Source organism: Anastrepha obliqua, chromosome 5 (genome assembly GCF_027943255.1).
Source record: "Anastrepha obliqua isolate idAnaObli1 chromosome 5, idAnaObli1_1.0, whole genome shotgun sequence".
Lineage (NCBI taxonomy): Eukaryota > Metazoa > Arthropoda > Insecta > Diptera > Tephritidae > Anastrepha > Anastrepha obliqua.
The window spans coordinates 47,542,141-47,557,254 of NC_072896.1; the positions used below are offsets into that span (position 1 = coordinate 47,542,141).

General features: G+C 33.4%; 1 protein-coding gene across 1 annotated transcript; it reads right to left on the reverse strand.

Moving 5' to 3' along the window:
• Nucleotides 1–826: 826 nt before the first annotated feature.
• LOC129248338 (cysteine sulfinic acid decarboxylase) lies at nucleotides 827–14,640 on the reverse strand. Its single transcript, XM_054887842.1, has 3 exons — nucleotides 13,609–14,640; nucleotides 4,525–4,892; nucleotides 827–1,600 (listed from the first exon to the last, which is right to left on the reverse strand). The coding sequence occupies exons 1-3, from the start codon at nucleotides 14,446–14,448 to the stop codon at nucleotides 1,003–1,005; spliced, it is 1,806 nt and encodes a 601-aa protein (XP_054743817.1). The 5' UTR covers nucleotides 14,449–14,640; the 3' UTR covers nucleotides 827–1,002.
• Nucleotides 14,641–15,114: the final 474 nt, after the last annotated feature.

The window sequence follows — 15,114 nt, forward strand, 5'->3', positions numbered from 1 at the left end:
AAAAAGTATGTATTTAGATTGACAGTAGTCACGCGTTACCTGCAAAAAAAGTACGTCCAATCTGATCGCCCTTTATTACCCCAAAATTCTTTAAAACGGAGCCTTTTGCACTATCAAGGCACTACAAGATGGCTTCCGCTCTGCATTATCGAAGAACCTATATTTCGCAAGGCAGAATTATTTAAATGAAAAATTTTATATTAGTTATCACTAAAGGTCTTCAATATCACCGGTAACGGCTTAGCGGCAACAAACATTTTCTTCACCATCACTAAATCGTCAATAGTCATACAATTCGTGTTGTAAACACCACTAAAGAGGTAGTGATAGTAAAAAGCTTCTTGCATTTATCATTTAGTGAATTATGACCAAACCGAGTCTATATATAAGTAGATTCGTCATTCGACATAATTCACTGTAAGAGTGACGAACTGGCACTTAGTTTTCCTGATACTCTCGACCCCCGAATTCCGTGATCGGAACCAATTCACCCCCCATTGCAGACGAAGAGCTTCAGCTGCCGCTTCGTGAGACCCGCGTAACTTTGGCTCAATCACGGTGTATATATTGTTAGGTCAACACCGACATACTCAATATATGTACGGCATGAGAAGGTACCCTGCACGTTACTAACCACTTATTCACATTTAAGAGCGCCCACCGATCTAACACCCCAATCCCTCTGGGCCAAACCTGTCGAAACAGCACGCTTTCTGTGGCTACCATTAGATGAGTTAGACGATGGCGATCGGGGGCTTACCGACACCATTCTTTCAAACGATCCTATTACTCATATAAGCATGAATCCCAAAAGTAAATAAAACCATTTTAAATATACACAGATATTGTATTGTACTTCATGCTCCTATGAATACTCGTACATAATTTCATATAAATTTAGGTAATAACATTGTTTGTAAACAGTTACAGACACATAATAGTTTTTTTGTTGTTGTAGTTGCAGATTTTAACAAATATTTATACTTAATCCACAAATATGACTTATAAATTACATCCTAGAGTTTCTATTTCATCCAGAAAATATTTCATATCCTCTTCCGTAAGACTTGAACTTTGCAAAACTAATCTGAAGAAGTTTGGTAGTTGCCGAATCGGTTGGTAGGTGATCATCATGGATCCTTTCTTGATCATACCTTCTTTGATCTTTGGTGCGACCGCATTCAATTTGGCATTAAACAACTCGTCACGCTTCAAATTCCGTAAACTGGGTGGTATATACCAAAAGCTAACATTCGTACATTCGGGTTTTTCTAATACCAATTCAAATCCAGGTCTCTCTTTAATCAACTCAGTGATATACTCTGACATTTTGAAAGCTTGGTTTACGTGCTCCTCTAGGCCATTCGTACCTTTGGCTTTCCACATGAACCAAAATTTATAGACATCGGCACGTCTGCCGCATTGTATATGTTTGTCACCTGTGTCGTATGATGTGTCATAGAATTTATCCTTTTGGAATAGATATGTTGCATTTGTGGAATGACAACTGCTGAGAACATCCTTGTGACGGGTCAGAAAAGTTGAGCATTGCTGTGAAGCAGTCAAGAGCTTGTGGGGATTCCAAGTTACAGAATCCGAACTGAAAAAGTGTCAAATAAAAAGTAACATAAGAATTCTATGAAATTAATAAAAAAGTTTATAATTAATAAAAAAAGTCTGTTGTTTTCCACCTCACAATAAAGCTTCTAGTACCAGTTTTTTCAATAAGCCTAAGATGGCAATCGGCTGACTTGAGCGTATGTATCGCTCTTCCGGCAGTGAGAGTAGGCCAACTTAAAATAAGGGGAAGCATGCTCACACAAAAAAATTGGAATGATCACTTAAGGGGCTATTTAACATTTCCTGACTATATTCGAACTATTGCAGGACGAATACAGAGTGTGTGCGATTTTGCGCTAGCAGCGGCGCCGTTTTAACTGGCCACTACCAAACCCCTAATAACTACATTATTTCGAAAAAGTATTAAGATTAAGAGCTGGATCTTTATGCAAATACATCCAAAAGACGAGTTTTCTTAGATAAAACTAGTTTTTATATTTTTCTTATGAAAAAATATTTTTAAAATAAAACAAACATAATCTGAATACTTTTTCGAAATAATGTAGTTATGAGGCGTTTGGTAGTGGCTAGCTAAAAACTCAGTTCAGATGATAGAAGAGTTTAAACCTAAAAGGTCAGCATAACGATGTTTAAAAATTTTATCAACGAAATCAAAATAATGCGACTTTTGAGAAACTTTCAAATCGTCCAGCTCGAATTAATCTTAATATTTTTCCGAAATGTTTTTGTGAATGACTTAAATAATAATAAGTTTTATATTTCCGATGGAAAACCAATATAAATTTTTTTTATGGAAAGCAATGTGTGATTGAATTTCATAGTGATCTCATGACAAACATACTATAAAGTAGCATTGAAAAATTATTTGCCTATTTTAATTAATTTTCTTATAGTTTTTAGCGTTGCAGTCCCTTAAAAGAGAGCCTTCTGAGTTGTCAATCAAACATTATTTAAAACAACTTGACCCCAAACTTTCAATTTCGAGTTTTATTGAGTCTCTTTATAAGATAACGGGTATATATATTAAGTTACGGGGGTCGTTTGAAATATTCGTGCAAACCTTTTTTTTTAATTTTCGAAATAGTCTCCTTTTAGACTTATACACTTCGTCCAACGCTGTTCTATGTAGTTTGTTGATCCCTTGCGAATAATTGTCAAAACCTGAAAAATAGCCATTTGTTTCTGCAATCACCTCCTCGCTTGAATAAAATATTTTTCCCGCCATTTCTTCAAATTGGGGAACAAATAGTAGTCCAAGAGAGCCAAGTCTGGAGAAAATGGTGCGTTGTTGTGATGGAAAAGGAAAACACAAAGAAATAGACCGATTTGGCTGAAACTGGATGTGTATTCTTCCAAGAGATGCCACTAAGTAAATATAACCTCGAACGCGCCAGTTGTACCATCTCTCTGACTTTTCACGAAATAAACAGTGGTTGAGAAAATACAGAAGGTGGCGCATATCGCGATGCCGCTTCTTAACTCTCACTGAATTTGTACTGCTGTAAAACTGATGTAATTTTACAAATAAACTTTCTTTCTTTATCTTTTGTATTATCTTCCGGCTTACATGAAACTAATGTAACTTTCGTTTTTGTTTAAAAGTCTTCATTATTTTGACACTTTTCTCTTAGTTTTCCCATACACCCTACCTATAACTAAGTAACGGCAAGGTTACGCAACTTTTTCATTTCAACCTGCGCAATTGTATATTCTCTAATTGAGCACCTAAATTATGCTCAAGAAATATGGATTATGATTGGGCTTAATTATTAAAATAAATGTTTATATATTTAAATGATTTGACTATAATAGTAATATTTTTTATGGCAACGCAAGAAAACCACAAAAAAGAAAAATTTGAACTTGAAGGATTTTATCATTATTTGAGAGATTCGGACAAAGAGCGCACCGACTTCGGTCGCGAATCATTAAATATGATCGAAGATTTTTATGTTAGGAATAAAAAGAAGAGCGAGTAATAGACTTTTAGAAATCCATACTTTTCCCTCTTTTAAATGAAAAGGTGAATGAAAGTGGGATTTTCTTCTAAGGTAATGCTGATATCCACCCAAGCAAGAAAACCGGTCATTGTTTCAGTAATATCAAGTTGAATTTCTGGAATATTGGGCACGTTGTCGATCTATATTTTGTTTTTGGATGGTATTACCACTACTTTTCTCAACCAACTTCAACCTACATTCTTTATATTCATATATAAAACTTCCAAAAATATATACAAACCATTTAAGGTTCAGTTATTAGAATGATATTATTAAATTTTTGACATTGAGCTAATCGCATAAAATTGACTACTCACTGATTAGCAATCCAATTACAAATCTCTCACAACGCTATTTTTTCTAATTCAAAATGGCGGAGGCAAAGTCAGTATTCCGTTTGACAACCTTAGGTCAACTTTTGAATTTTGCATCCGCCATTTTGAATTTTGAAAAAATTGCGTTTTGAGAAACTACAGTAATCTATAAGATCCACAAAAGAAGAATAATTATTGGAAACTTATAGCGAAACTTCAAGAGCATCTGCTCGGCAAAAAGCGTGTAAAGCAGGCATTTCTGTAAGCAAATCTGTAAGCATTTACGCTGACTAATCCTCATAAAAAAACATTTGCCGATCGGAATCGATTTAGAACTCCCTCCATTTGTGGAACAAAATCAAGACGCACACCACAAATAGGAGGAGCAAGTCGGCCAAGCACCCAACAAAGGGTGTACGTGCCAATTATATAAGTACATATACATATGTATATATATATAGGTATAACCTGTAATCTATCTTACATAATCACATTAAGTGTGTTTGTATAAATTATTTTTTTTTTACTCTATGTTGAAGGAGGGTTTGCGAAAAATATTATTTTTTTAGGTTTCATATTACGAAAAAATATTTCCATTGAGACAAACACTACTTGTATTTTGTAATTACCGTTCAATTCCATTCAATAAATGACGATATTTCCTTGAAACAAGCGCTCCACCACCCCACGCTGCGTCAACGTGGAACCACATGTCGTATTTCTTACAAACATCGGCTATACTATTCAGATCATCAAATGCACCCAATACGGTTGTCCCGGCCGTTGCTGAAACCATGAGTGGTTGCGCACCTTCACTTATGTAGCGCTGAACTTTTGCCTCAAGATCATTAATATCCATTTTACCCAATTTACTTGTCGTAATTTTGCAGACATTTTCGCTGCCGAATCCCATGAACATAGCCAACTTTTCCACGGAATAGTGTGCATCCTCGGATGTGAAAATAATCAATTGCTTGCCACCATATAATCCAGATTTCTGTAAAGAGAAGGTATGAAATAGAGTCATATGTATGTTAGAATAATTATTTTGTAAGCTACATATCTTCCCATAAATATTATACAAGCATAATTATATTAAGCAGTTTGAAAAGGCATATAGGAAAGCTTCAAGGTACAGTACGTAGGAGATTTCAGCGAAAAAATTTATTTATTTGAGTTATTTATAATATAGAAATTTTAAAAGTTTCGTGTAGGCTAATAAATAAACGTAAAATGAATTATAATAATAATAATTAATTACTCAAGAAATTTGTTGAATAAAGGCCTAAAAAAAATAAAGGCTGGAGTTCCTCGAGGAAGATTGCCTGCCCCTTTCTTATATCTACTGTTTACATCTGAACTGTCATGCAATCAAAACTATGTGTCAGCAATATAGTACTTTAAGTAAGCAAGCCTGCAAACGAATCGACCTTGCAATTGCAAATCGCCATAAACAACATTTACGATTGGACAAACAAATGGCATATTCCACTTAATGAAACAAAGTCTGTATATGTAAACTTTACATACAACAAAATACAATACCTTCCTATACAAATAATCGTACATAAATAGGCCACAAATACAGCAAAGTACTTAGACATGACATTGGATGCTAAGCTCAGATGGAGCGAATACGTAAAGAAAAAAAGAGGAGCTTGAATTTAAAAAATATAATGAAATATAATAAATATAGAAATATGTATTGGTTTATGCATAAGCAATCGCCACTATTTACACGAAAAAAGATAATTTTGTACAAGCAAATACTAAAACCTGTGCAGACTTATAGCGCTCAGATATGGGGTTATTCCAGCCGTCGCAATATTCAAATAATTCAAAGGTATCGTTGAATTTTAATTATTAATTTTCCTTTCATTTTGTGTTCCATGCAAGGAAATTTGAACCTGTGTACTTCCGAATAGTAATCGCGCAACAATCCATTTGGCTACGGTGCCCATATTATTTTAGGTTCAAAAAAATTTAGAATGTAGTTAGAACTTTTGGAATATCAATTTGTTATTGATTTCCTTAAAATCAAGGAATAAATACCACTAGAAAAATATGTAGTTTATACGAATTATTATTTTTTAATTCAAGTCACTAAGTCTTATGCTATTATTATAAGAAATTTCACAGCCACAAAATTTGCCAAAATATTTAATTAAACTTGACATGAGTTATTACTTATACGCCCTGTCGTCTTTTTCATTTATTGACTTCCGCAGCTTAGCAGCGCTACAACTCGTCCGTTAATTATTTATGAAATGAAATAGTATTGTCTGGTGTTGTAGCCTCTGTATTTATTATTTAATTTTTATTACAAAGGAATTGCGTATTGCTTTTTTTTTCAAGCACCCAAAGCGTGATTATCGTTGAATCTACCCCAGTTGAAAAGTAATTCCAACAGTATTTGTTTTATTTAATCCTTTAATGCATGAATTAATAAAGCGTTAAAAAATATATATATATATATATATATTAATTGGCGCGTACACCTTTTTTGGGTGTTTGGCCGAGCTCCTCCCTTATAGTTTGGTGTTTTTTTAACGGAACCATGTAATAAAAACTAGTTGTAAAGTGTAAAAACAGTTGAGCAGCGGAAAAATTATTATCCATCGAGAAAGATGAGTATGTCGACTCCATGAAAATATTTTTGTTTTGTCATAAAGTATTAACGTTTTACTCTGTTTTTTAATGAATCACTCACACTTCAATTCGGTTTTTTCACCCACTTGCACAAAAATGAGGTTATTTCGAAATGTCATAAAATCATAGAATTTGTTTTGCATTTTATTATTGTTAAATATATCGCACCCTAAATACAAAAGGGTCACAACTCAAAATTTTCCACACTCGAGCTTGACTTATTTACAGTAGCACAGAAAACAAACTATGTGACATATCACGCTGAAATTTGCCATGTAAGCTTATAACAGTCCTACCAAAAAATAAAAAATTTATTTTTGCCATATGTCATCTGCGGACCGTTTTATTGATAACGTCTCGTTCATATTTGAGCAGAAGGGACATTTTGAGTTGTGACCCTTTTGTATTTAGGGTGCGATATATTTGATAGATTAAAATAGTTTGAATTATTTTGTAATACTTAATTTGGAAATAAAATTGTATCAAAACTTGGCTCATATACGGTAAAGAGCTGGGCTCATTCAATCATAAGTCTATATTAGCTTTGGAGGACCTTTTCGGCTTTTTTGATTTAAGAACAGTAAATTTAAGCTTTAGAATGTATTCCCAATTTTATTTATTGAGTTTTAATGGAAAGCTCCGCAAGCACAGTAGATATGTATAAGTATATAGTTGAATGTAGTAAAGACTTTCAGATCGGTCGTCAAAAAGGTTGAGATAGTGCCAATTTTATTTATTGCGACTGAGTGGAAGGCTCTCGGAAGTAGAGTAAATACATAGTTGAATGCCGTAAAGACTACAAAAAGGTTGAGCCGCCAAAAAGGTGGAGGTAGGTTGAAGTTAGGTATCCTATGGTTTCGGTGCCTGTTTCAGGATAGCGCAAAAAATATTGAGTTTAAGCTCCTACCCTATGATCAGAAAGTAACGGGAATGTTTAAATAAAACAAAACAGAATTAAATTTCAGGCAAAGGAGACCAAAAGACGTCACAAAGTTCGCCCCACAAATGTCGGTAACTGTGGCTCTTGAAAAATTTGGAACTCTTGAAAAAACGGCCTAATGATACCACCGGGAGCGTGTCATTATTCTGTATTACAAAATTCTGGGTGACAAACTTCTGTAAATTGCAAAAAAATTCTGCTTTTTAAAATTCTGCTTTTTTAAAATTCTGCTTTTTAAAATTCTGCTTTCTAAAATTCTGCTTTTTCAAAATTCTGCATGTTTAATGCGAAAAATTCTGCTTTATTCAACCTTTGTGATTTTCGTCATACAAGAAGTAACAAAATAAACATTTATTCCATAAATATACATGTATATGTTTAAGCGATAACAATATTTTAGTTTAGCCAATTACAATATTTTTTTAAATTCTTTTTAAATATGTAGTGCGACTTAATTCATTTCTTTTCTTAATAATTCTTCGCAGCTGTTCGTTTTTTTTAGAAGAGTTCTACGCAAAAATACGGTGGATTGCGTAGCCGGAGTTGAACTGATGAGGGTTATTTTTTTGAAGCGCGGACGAAGGCCGCCAACGCGAAAAGGAGTTCTACGCAAAAATACGGTGGATTGCATAGCCGGAGTTGAACTGATGAGGGTTATTTTTTTGAAGCGCGGCCGAAGGCCGCCCACGCGAAAAGAAGTTCTACGCAAAAATACTGTGGATTCTATCGAAACTGAAGAAAAAATTATTATTATTATTTTTTATTTAATATCTCGAATAATAATAAAAAATAATAATAAATTAAATAATTACATTACCTCTTTAACATTGTTAACATTATATTTTAATACAGAATTTTGAAAGCAGAATTTTAAAAAAGCAGAATTTTAAAAAAGCAGAATTTTAAAAAGCAGAATTTTGTTTTTAGAATTTTGTACATACAGAATTTCGACACCAACCCGATACCACCACCTGAGAATTCACATCAAAATATCAATCTCTGCTGATGCATTGACTTTCAACTTTCACTTATGGACTTTCCGGTATCCAGTTGTGACAACTTTATTTGTAAAAATACTTGCCGAGACGAAAATACACCTCGTTTAAATTTTATTTTCAACTCGGAGATATAATACTGAGTATCTTAATCTTTTTTGAATAGAAATAAGTTTGAATGTTAAAATAGCATGTGGTTCAAGAAGATAAGTATTCTACTATTTATTGAGGAGTTTAAAGCTTGTGGGAATTACCAATATTTTGAACATAGCTTTTATAGTTTAGTTAAACTTCTTCAAATTTTCGACCATCACTTATGTAAACAATTTTCACAGTACTTTTCTCTTGAGATTTTAAGAATATTTGCTTTTGACCTTCACATTACATCCAAATGATTGGCTTCAAGTCCAGCTCTTGCTCAGCAACATTCAACCTGAAGAATCTCATTCACAAAAATTCTACAATTGTGCACATTAATACTTTTAAGATATTGCAAGTATTTACATTCATACATATATAGAATGTATAAATATACGATACATACGTAAGTATATTTTGCAATAACATGCACTAACTTGCATAGTCAAATATATGTATGTACATATATATGCAGATATTCGCATTGAGGTTTTCATTGATTGTACTCAATTTTCTCTGAAACATTCATGTACTATAAACACCTAAACTCATATATGTACGTATACTAATCCATTCCAATTTCGCTCTTGAACCATTAATGAGAATAGCCTTGACTTGGCAGCATTATTTTGTTCATGCAATTAATTACATAATTGTTGTATTTGTATGTATGTATAAATAATACACATGCATGCATTAACTATGCAACTGTGTGAATGATTGCTGTCTTCAATAAACAGAGGTTTGAGGTAACGTATGTAAATTTACACGTGCACGATGTAGTGCCGTTACCCAGAAGAGAAATCTTTATAAGTATATGCAAAAATACTTACTACATATTAACGAATTAAAAAGTGAAAAAATATTTATAAGAGTAGTTAGAACACAAAAGTAGAAGAGCGCATGATTTCGGACATAACCGAAATATAGATATGTAACCAAGGATATTTTTGCCAGCATTTCATTTTAATCTTCTTCATAATTTTTAAGCAAGAAATTTAAAGTGCTGCTTTCCAATTTTAATAATTAATTTCAGAATCGTAATTAATGAGTCCAAATGCATTGTTGGCGCGAATTTGAGTTGAGTTGCGACCAAAAATTGTATATAAAACATAGTATAGGGTTTTCCAACAAGGTCGGGCCGAAATAGATTAAAACGAATTGGGGGTGAAGATTTAACTTTCGTTTTAATTTTTTTATTTTATTTTAAAAGCTTATGCATGCCATTAGGTATGGAATAAGACATAATTTAAATGATGTGAATTCAAAAAGTCAAATTTCTTATGTGCAATTTAGGGACGCGTGATAATGATTTACATATTTTCGTTAAAGACGATTTGATCGATTCCTGCAAAAAACACATTTTCTAGTCCTTGACGTACCTCATACCACAATTTTGATTTTTTTAAACTGTTCGATTCCTCATTATTCGCATGTATACTGTTTAAGCAATTTAAACACAGTTATACACTCCTTCAACGATACGCACACTCACATACTTTCTCTGCGTTAATCAGCCAACGCGAATCAGATGATGTGTATAAGTGTGTTTATTGTTGCTGACTAATGGGAAAATTTTTAAAGGTATACTTTAAATTTAGTACAAATTCTTAATGTTGTTAAGTGATTTATAAGTATTAAGTCCGTAAAGAGTTTAATTTTATATGCAAGCGAAGAGACGGGCACGAGCTGGTATATGTAAAAGTATAATAATTGTGTATGAATCTTTGATCCCAGAGGTGTTATATTGATTTTAATGAAACCTTAATAATTTTCATGAAAATCTTTTCATAGCAGAAATTTGTCTGAATAAATATTGACATTTAAAAATATGTATATATTTGGTAATTTTTTTAAATTTAAATAAGTACGTACGAAAATTAGAAAAGACGGAAATTGAATAAATTTCCCAGTCTTCACAAGATATCGTGAGTCAATCGAGGTGACGAATGTAGTAAAAGGCTGCCAATACAAAAAACTGATGGAAACATCAATAAAGTGCAAGGAAAATTTATCAATAACCACAAATTAACCATCAGAGAGTTGGCAAAGGACTTGAACATGGCTTATGGATCCGTTAAGGACGTTGTAGTTAATGATTTTAGTTTACAATGAGTTGTTGCAAAGTTTGTTCCAAAGGATCTGAATTACATGCATAAAAAAGACCGCGTTGATATCGATAAAGATATGATTTCCAAGGCTGAGTACGACTCAGGCAAAGTGAGTGGAAAGCTCCGAATAAACCAAGACAAAAAATCCACGTTATTTTCAGTCAAAAAAGAATATGATGTTCACCCTTTTTTGTTTTGGATTACAACGGTATTGTACGTTACGAATTTTCGCTAGAAGGCCACACAGTTAATAAAGACTATTAATTAGGCGTTTTTGAGACGTTTACGTAAAGCAATTCGCCAAAAGAGTAACGGATTTGTGGTAAAAAAACCTGTGGATTTTGCACCATGATAACACACCGTCGCATGGTACCATCATTATCCGTGAATTTTAGACCATGAACGAAACAATAACCATCCAACAGCCATCGAACTCACCCGATATAGCTCATTGCAATTATTTTCTGTTTGATCGAGTCACTTTGGCGTTTTAACAGCCGAAAGCAAGTAATGGATAAATCGAAGACGGCTCTGATGGCTATACCAAAAATAGAGTTCCAGAAACGATTCAAGAGCTGCATCAAACGCTGGCACAAGTAGGTTGCAGTTGATGGGGCGCGCTTTGGAGGCGATATTATCGCTTTGGAGGAAAAAACCTTCTTTTTAAAATTTCTCAATATATTCCGGGAACTTTTTGATCAAGGTGGTACATTTGAACAGGGAAGGTAAGAAATCATTTTCACCTCTTATTTAACGTAAAAACTTTAACATATGTATACATTTACTTATAAAAGTACGTTCATCCTTTTGCTGTCTAACTTTGCGTTTAGTTAATTGATCACTTTTTGAATGCATCTTTCTCATTAGATCACAAAACCTAGCTCTTTAGAGTTTCCTGGTTCGCTGATTTGAATTTTAAAGCTATCTCTGCTCGCTATTTCACTCCCTTTAATATTACTATCTTCGAACACAGTAGAGAGAGACGTCGAGATGAAACACGAAAGCCAAAGATGCATGGCATTTGTGAAACTAATTTATAGTTGCAACTGTATGCCATATTTATTCATTTAATATAACAAAAAAGTACGTAGGAAACATATTTATTACTATTTATATTTATCCAATCTACCACAAATTTTGTACGTATATATCTATATATTACATGAACCTCGAAAATTAATTATATATAAAAAAATGTTCCTTATAGATTTTTCTGTTTGTTTGTTTTGTTCTCACTGCTGCTAGCTGTTCAATGCGCCTTGAGATAGCTAACAATATTTCTTCATATATTTTCTCACGGCAGTATACGGTACCGGAACAAACAGGGTTTATACAAAAATAATAAAAACAGTTTCTTCAAATAGATATATATAGTAAACAGTTATCTATGCCTATTTTAAGTTCTCGCGCAATAAATAAATAAAATTGTAAAAAATTAAGAGAATTTACCCAGTTTCCATCAAAATTGAAATTAATGGGTTAGGGGTAGTCAGAATTTTCAAAGAATTGGATTTCTTTCTTTCATTTTCTTAAAGCATAATATCTTACAAATATTGTGTAAAAATTTGAAGTGAATCTGAAAAATACTTTTCGAGTTATTCAATAATTAACAAAGGGCGCTCCAAAGCGTTCGCAAAACTTTAAATGCGTTTTTCTCAAAACTATGTTTTTTAAACTGGTGATCACTTTAACTTAAAAACCGCTTGGTAGATTTCAATAAAATTTATACTGCTTTTGAAAAACAAAAAACTCGTGCCTGATCGAAGGATATTTTTTTCAAATTAATTGTCGGTTTTTTTCTCGAAAATCTGAAAAATATTTCCTGATGCCGCCACAATCTATTATCTATATCTATATCTGTTAATAAAACTAATTTCCCTTGTCCGAATCTCCAAGGACTTGTGTTGAACACCGCAAGGGACTTCTGGAGAAACAGGCTCCACACATGCAGCGATAACTTTTACAATTATTTTTTTTTTTTTTTTGAAATTTTGCTAAAGTCAAGTCGAAATATGCTTTTTAATGCTATGTTTTTATTTTTTGTAAAATAAAGCAATTAACTAGCAAAAAAACATGATTGAAAATCATCATTTCTGCGGGCCTCTGACTACCCCTAACCCCTTAACTGTAACTGAATTCGCTCCAAAATAAGCTCTCACGCAGGTAATAGACATAGTTAAACACATTTCCAATAATTGATACCATTTCTCATCTAGCCAATAAAGTGAGCTTTACTAACCCAGTGAACAAACCATTCCTAAAGTTAAAGTGCGCTTTAAATATTTTGGTTTTCTCAGCCGCCAGATAAAGATAAAATAGCTGGTTAGGGTAAAACATCCATTATTTTGCTTAAATATTTGAATGGGTAGTAATGCCAGGGAACAAAAACAGCTATCTATTCTTTATTTAAATCGCTCATTTTACTTTACACTAAATCTAACTAAAAATTAATTCAAGCGAATGTTGAAGTGTATTGAGTTCCAAGGAAAATATTTTGGTATATTTAAGAATTGAGGTAGCATACACCATATTCGGCAAGTTGAGTTTAACAAAAAAAGACGTTTAATAGTCTTACTACTTAATAAATAAAATAAAACAACTTTGAAAACCAATAAAGCCTTTTTCTTCATTATTTTACTGTGTTTGTACTATTGGGCGCAAAACATAAGAGGCAACCCTCGTATAAGGGAAACTTTGAATTTTTTTAAATTCGTCACTATTTTATAACACCGTAATAACAAAAAATGTATCACTAAATAATCAAATGCATTTCAAATTTAAACAACACTCATATGGGAATATTTAGATAGGCGTATATAGTACACACATATGTATGTATTTTGTAATAAATAAATAGGTCGATATAGCATTTTTGCTTACCTTAGTTTCGGGAGCATATTTATAACGCGCACAACTAATTCCATAACCATTCGCAATGGAACCACCTGGACAGAAGATACCATCTCCATACCCATCATTAGGAAAACCAACAATGCGACGCATTTCAGCCAGCACCGTTTCCTCCATGAGCGTAAAAACGGGTGCCACCTCGTATGTGTATACACTGGGATTCAATGCATCTGTCACCCATTGGCCGATTAAGGCGTAAATATCTACACCCGAATAGAGTTGATTTATAAAATATGGATGGCCTGTCTTAACCGAATACTGAATAGTTGCTTTCAATAAATCGAATAATTTTGCATTCGTTTCCGGTTCCGCTTTCAAACTAAAATCGAACAATTGTTGCAACTCACTCGGTGCATGCCATTCCACCACTTTAGTGGCACGATTTGTGCCCTGAAACACTGCCGATTTTATAATTTCATCAACACAACTCCGTAGGAAGTTTTCAAATTTCGCCTCAGGATGACCAGGTACGAAATTTGGCGATGGAAGTGTTGTCATTTTGTTGATCTTATTGCTATCATCAATGCCATTCACTCCATTTGTTGGTTTTGTGATCGCTAATGTTGTACCGTTGTTGAGATTTGTCTTCATGGCTGCCACTTTGCTGTCTTCACAAGCACCAGTACTGCTCTTACTAACAGCAATACAAGTACTAGGACTGCCAGGCGCCGTTGTTGCTGCTGCACTCGAGTTCGCTTCCGTTTTAGCTGCAGTCGCAGTTGCAACGCCTGCCAGTTCTTCAATGTTCTTCAAATGCTTTTTAAATATAGACTCATTGTAATGTGTAGGTAAACTTTCGCTGGCCAACATTATTGCGCTTTTATTTGTTTATTTGTTTTTCCTGTTAATTTCGTACCCTTCAACTATATAATCTGCAGACACATATAAACGCCGATGTGCACTTGTTTGTATGTATATTTCGTAGTAAATAGTCGAACAATTCTGGGTATCCCACTGTGTTCACTTGTTTTGATGGCTTTCACGACGGTGCTTAATTTAGCTAATTTAGCATTTATCCACTTGTTGCATAAAAATCACAGTATAAGTATACTTTCCACATATACGTATGTATATTTATACAAATGCAACGTTAAATGTACCATAAATGTATTTTATTTATTTTTCTATAGTTTCCCCTTATATTTTTTCAAACGACACGCGCCAAAAAACTACACACAATTGACTTAAAAAGGTAATTAATTGGACTAAAGCGTATCAAAGCAACGCGCTGCCCGTAATTTGCTACGATCTTAACAACAATTCGCGTCTTAACAATCTGAGTGTCCGTCAAAATGTGCTACTGCTTTTATAAATGCGCGTACTTTCATTGATTTGTATGTGTAAACCGAACGCGCCGATGCACACTATGTATATTCATACACACATATATGGTGCATATGAAATACATACATGCAGTGGGCATAAACTTCGCTGTGAACGTTCGTTTTCGTTCTACCGTTTTGTGCTCGAATCGGT

Coding starts and splice junctions, on each gene's coding strand:
- LOC129248338 (XM_054887842.1), bottom strand. CDS start 14,448: ATGTTGGCCAGCGAAAGTTTACCTACACATTACAATGAGTCTATATTT. Junction 4,893..13,608: donor AATATGCTCCCGAAACTAAG/GTAAGCAAAAAT, acceptor TTCTCTTTACAG/AAATCTGGATTATATGGTGG. Junction 1,601..4,524: donor TTATTGAATGGAATTGAACG/GTAATTACAAAA, acceptor ACACTTTTTCAG/TTCGGATTCTGTAACTTGGA.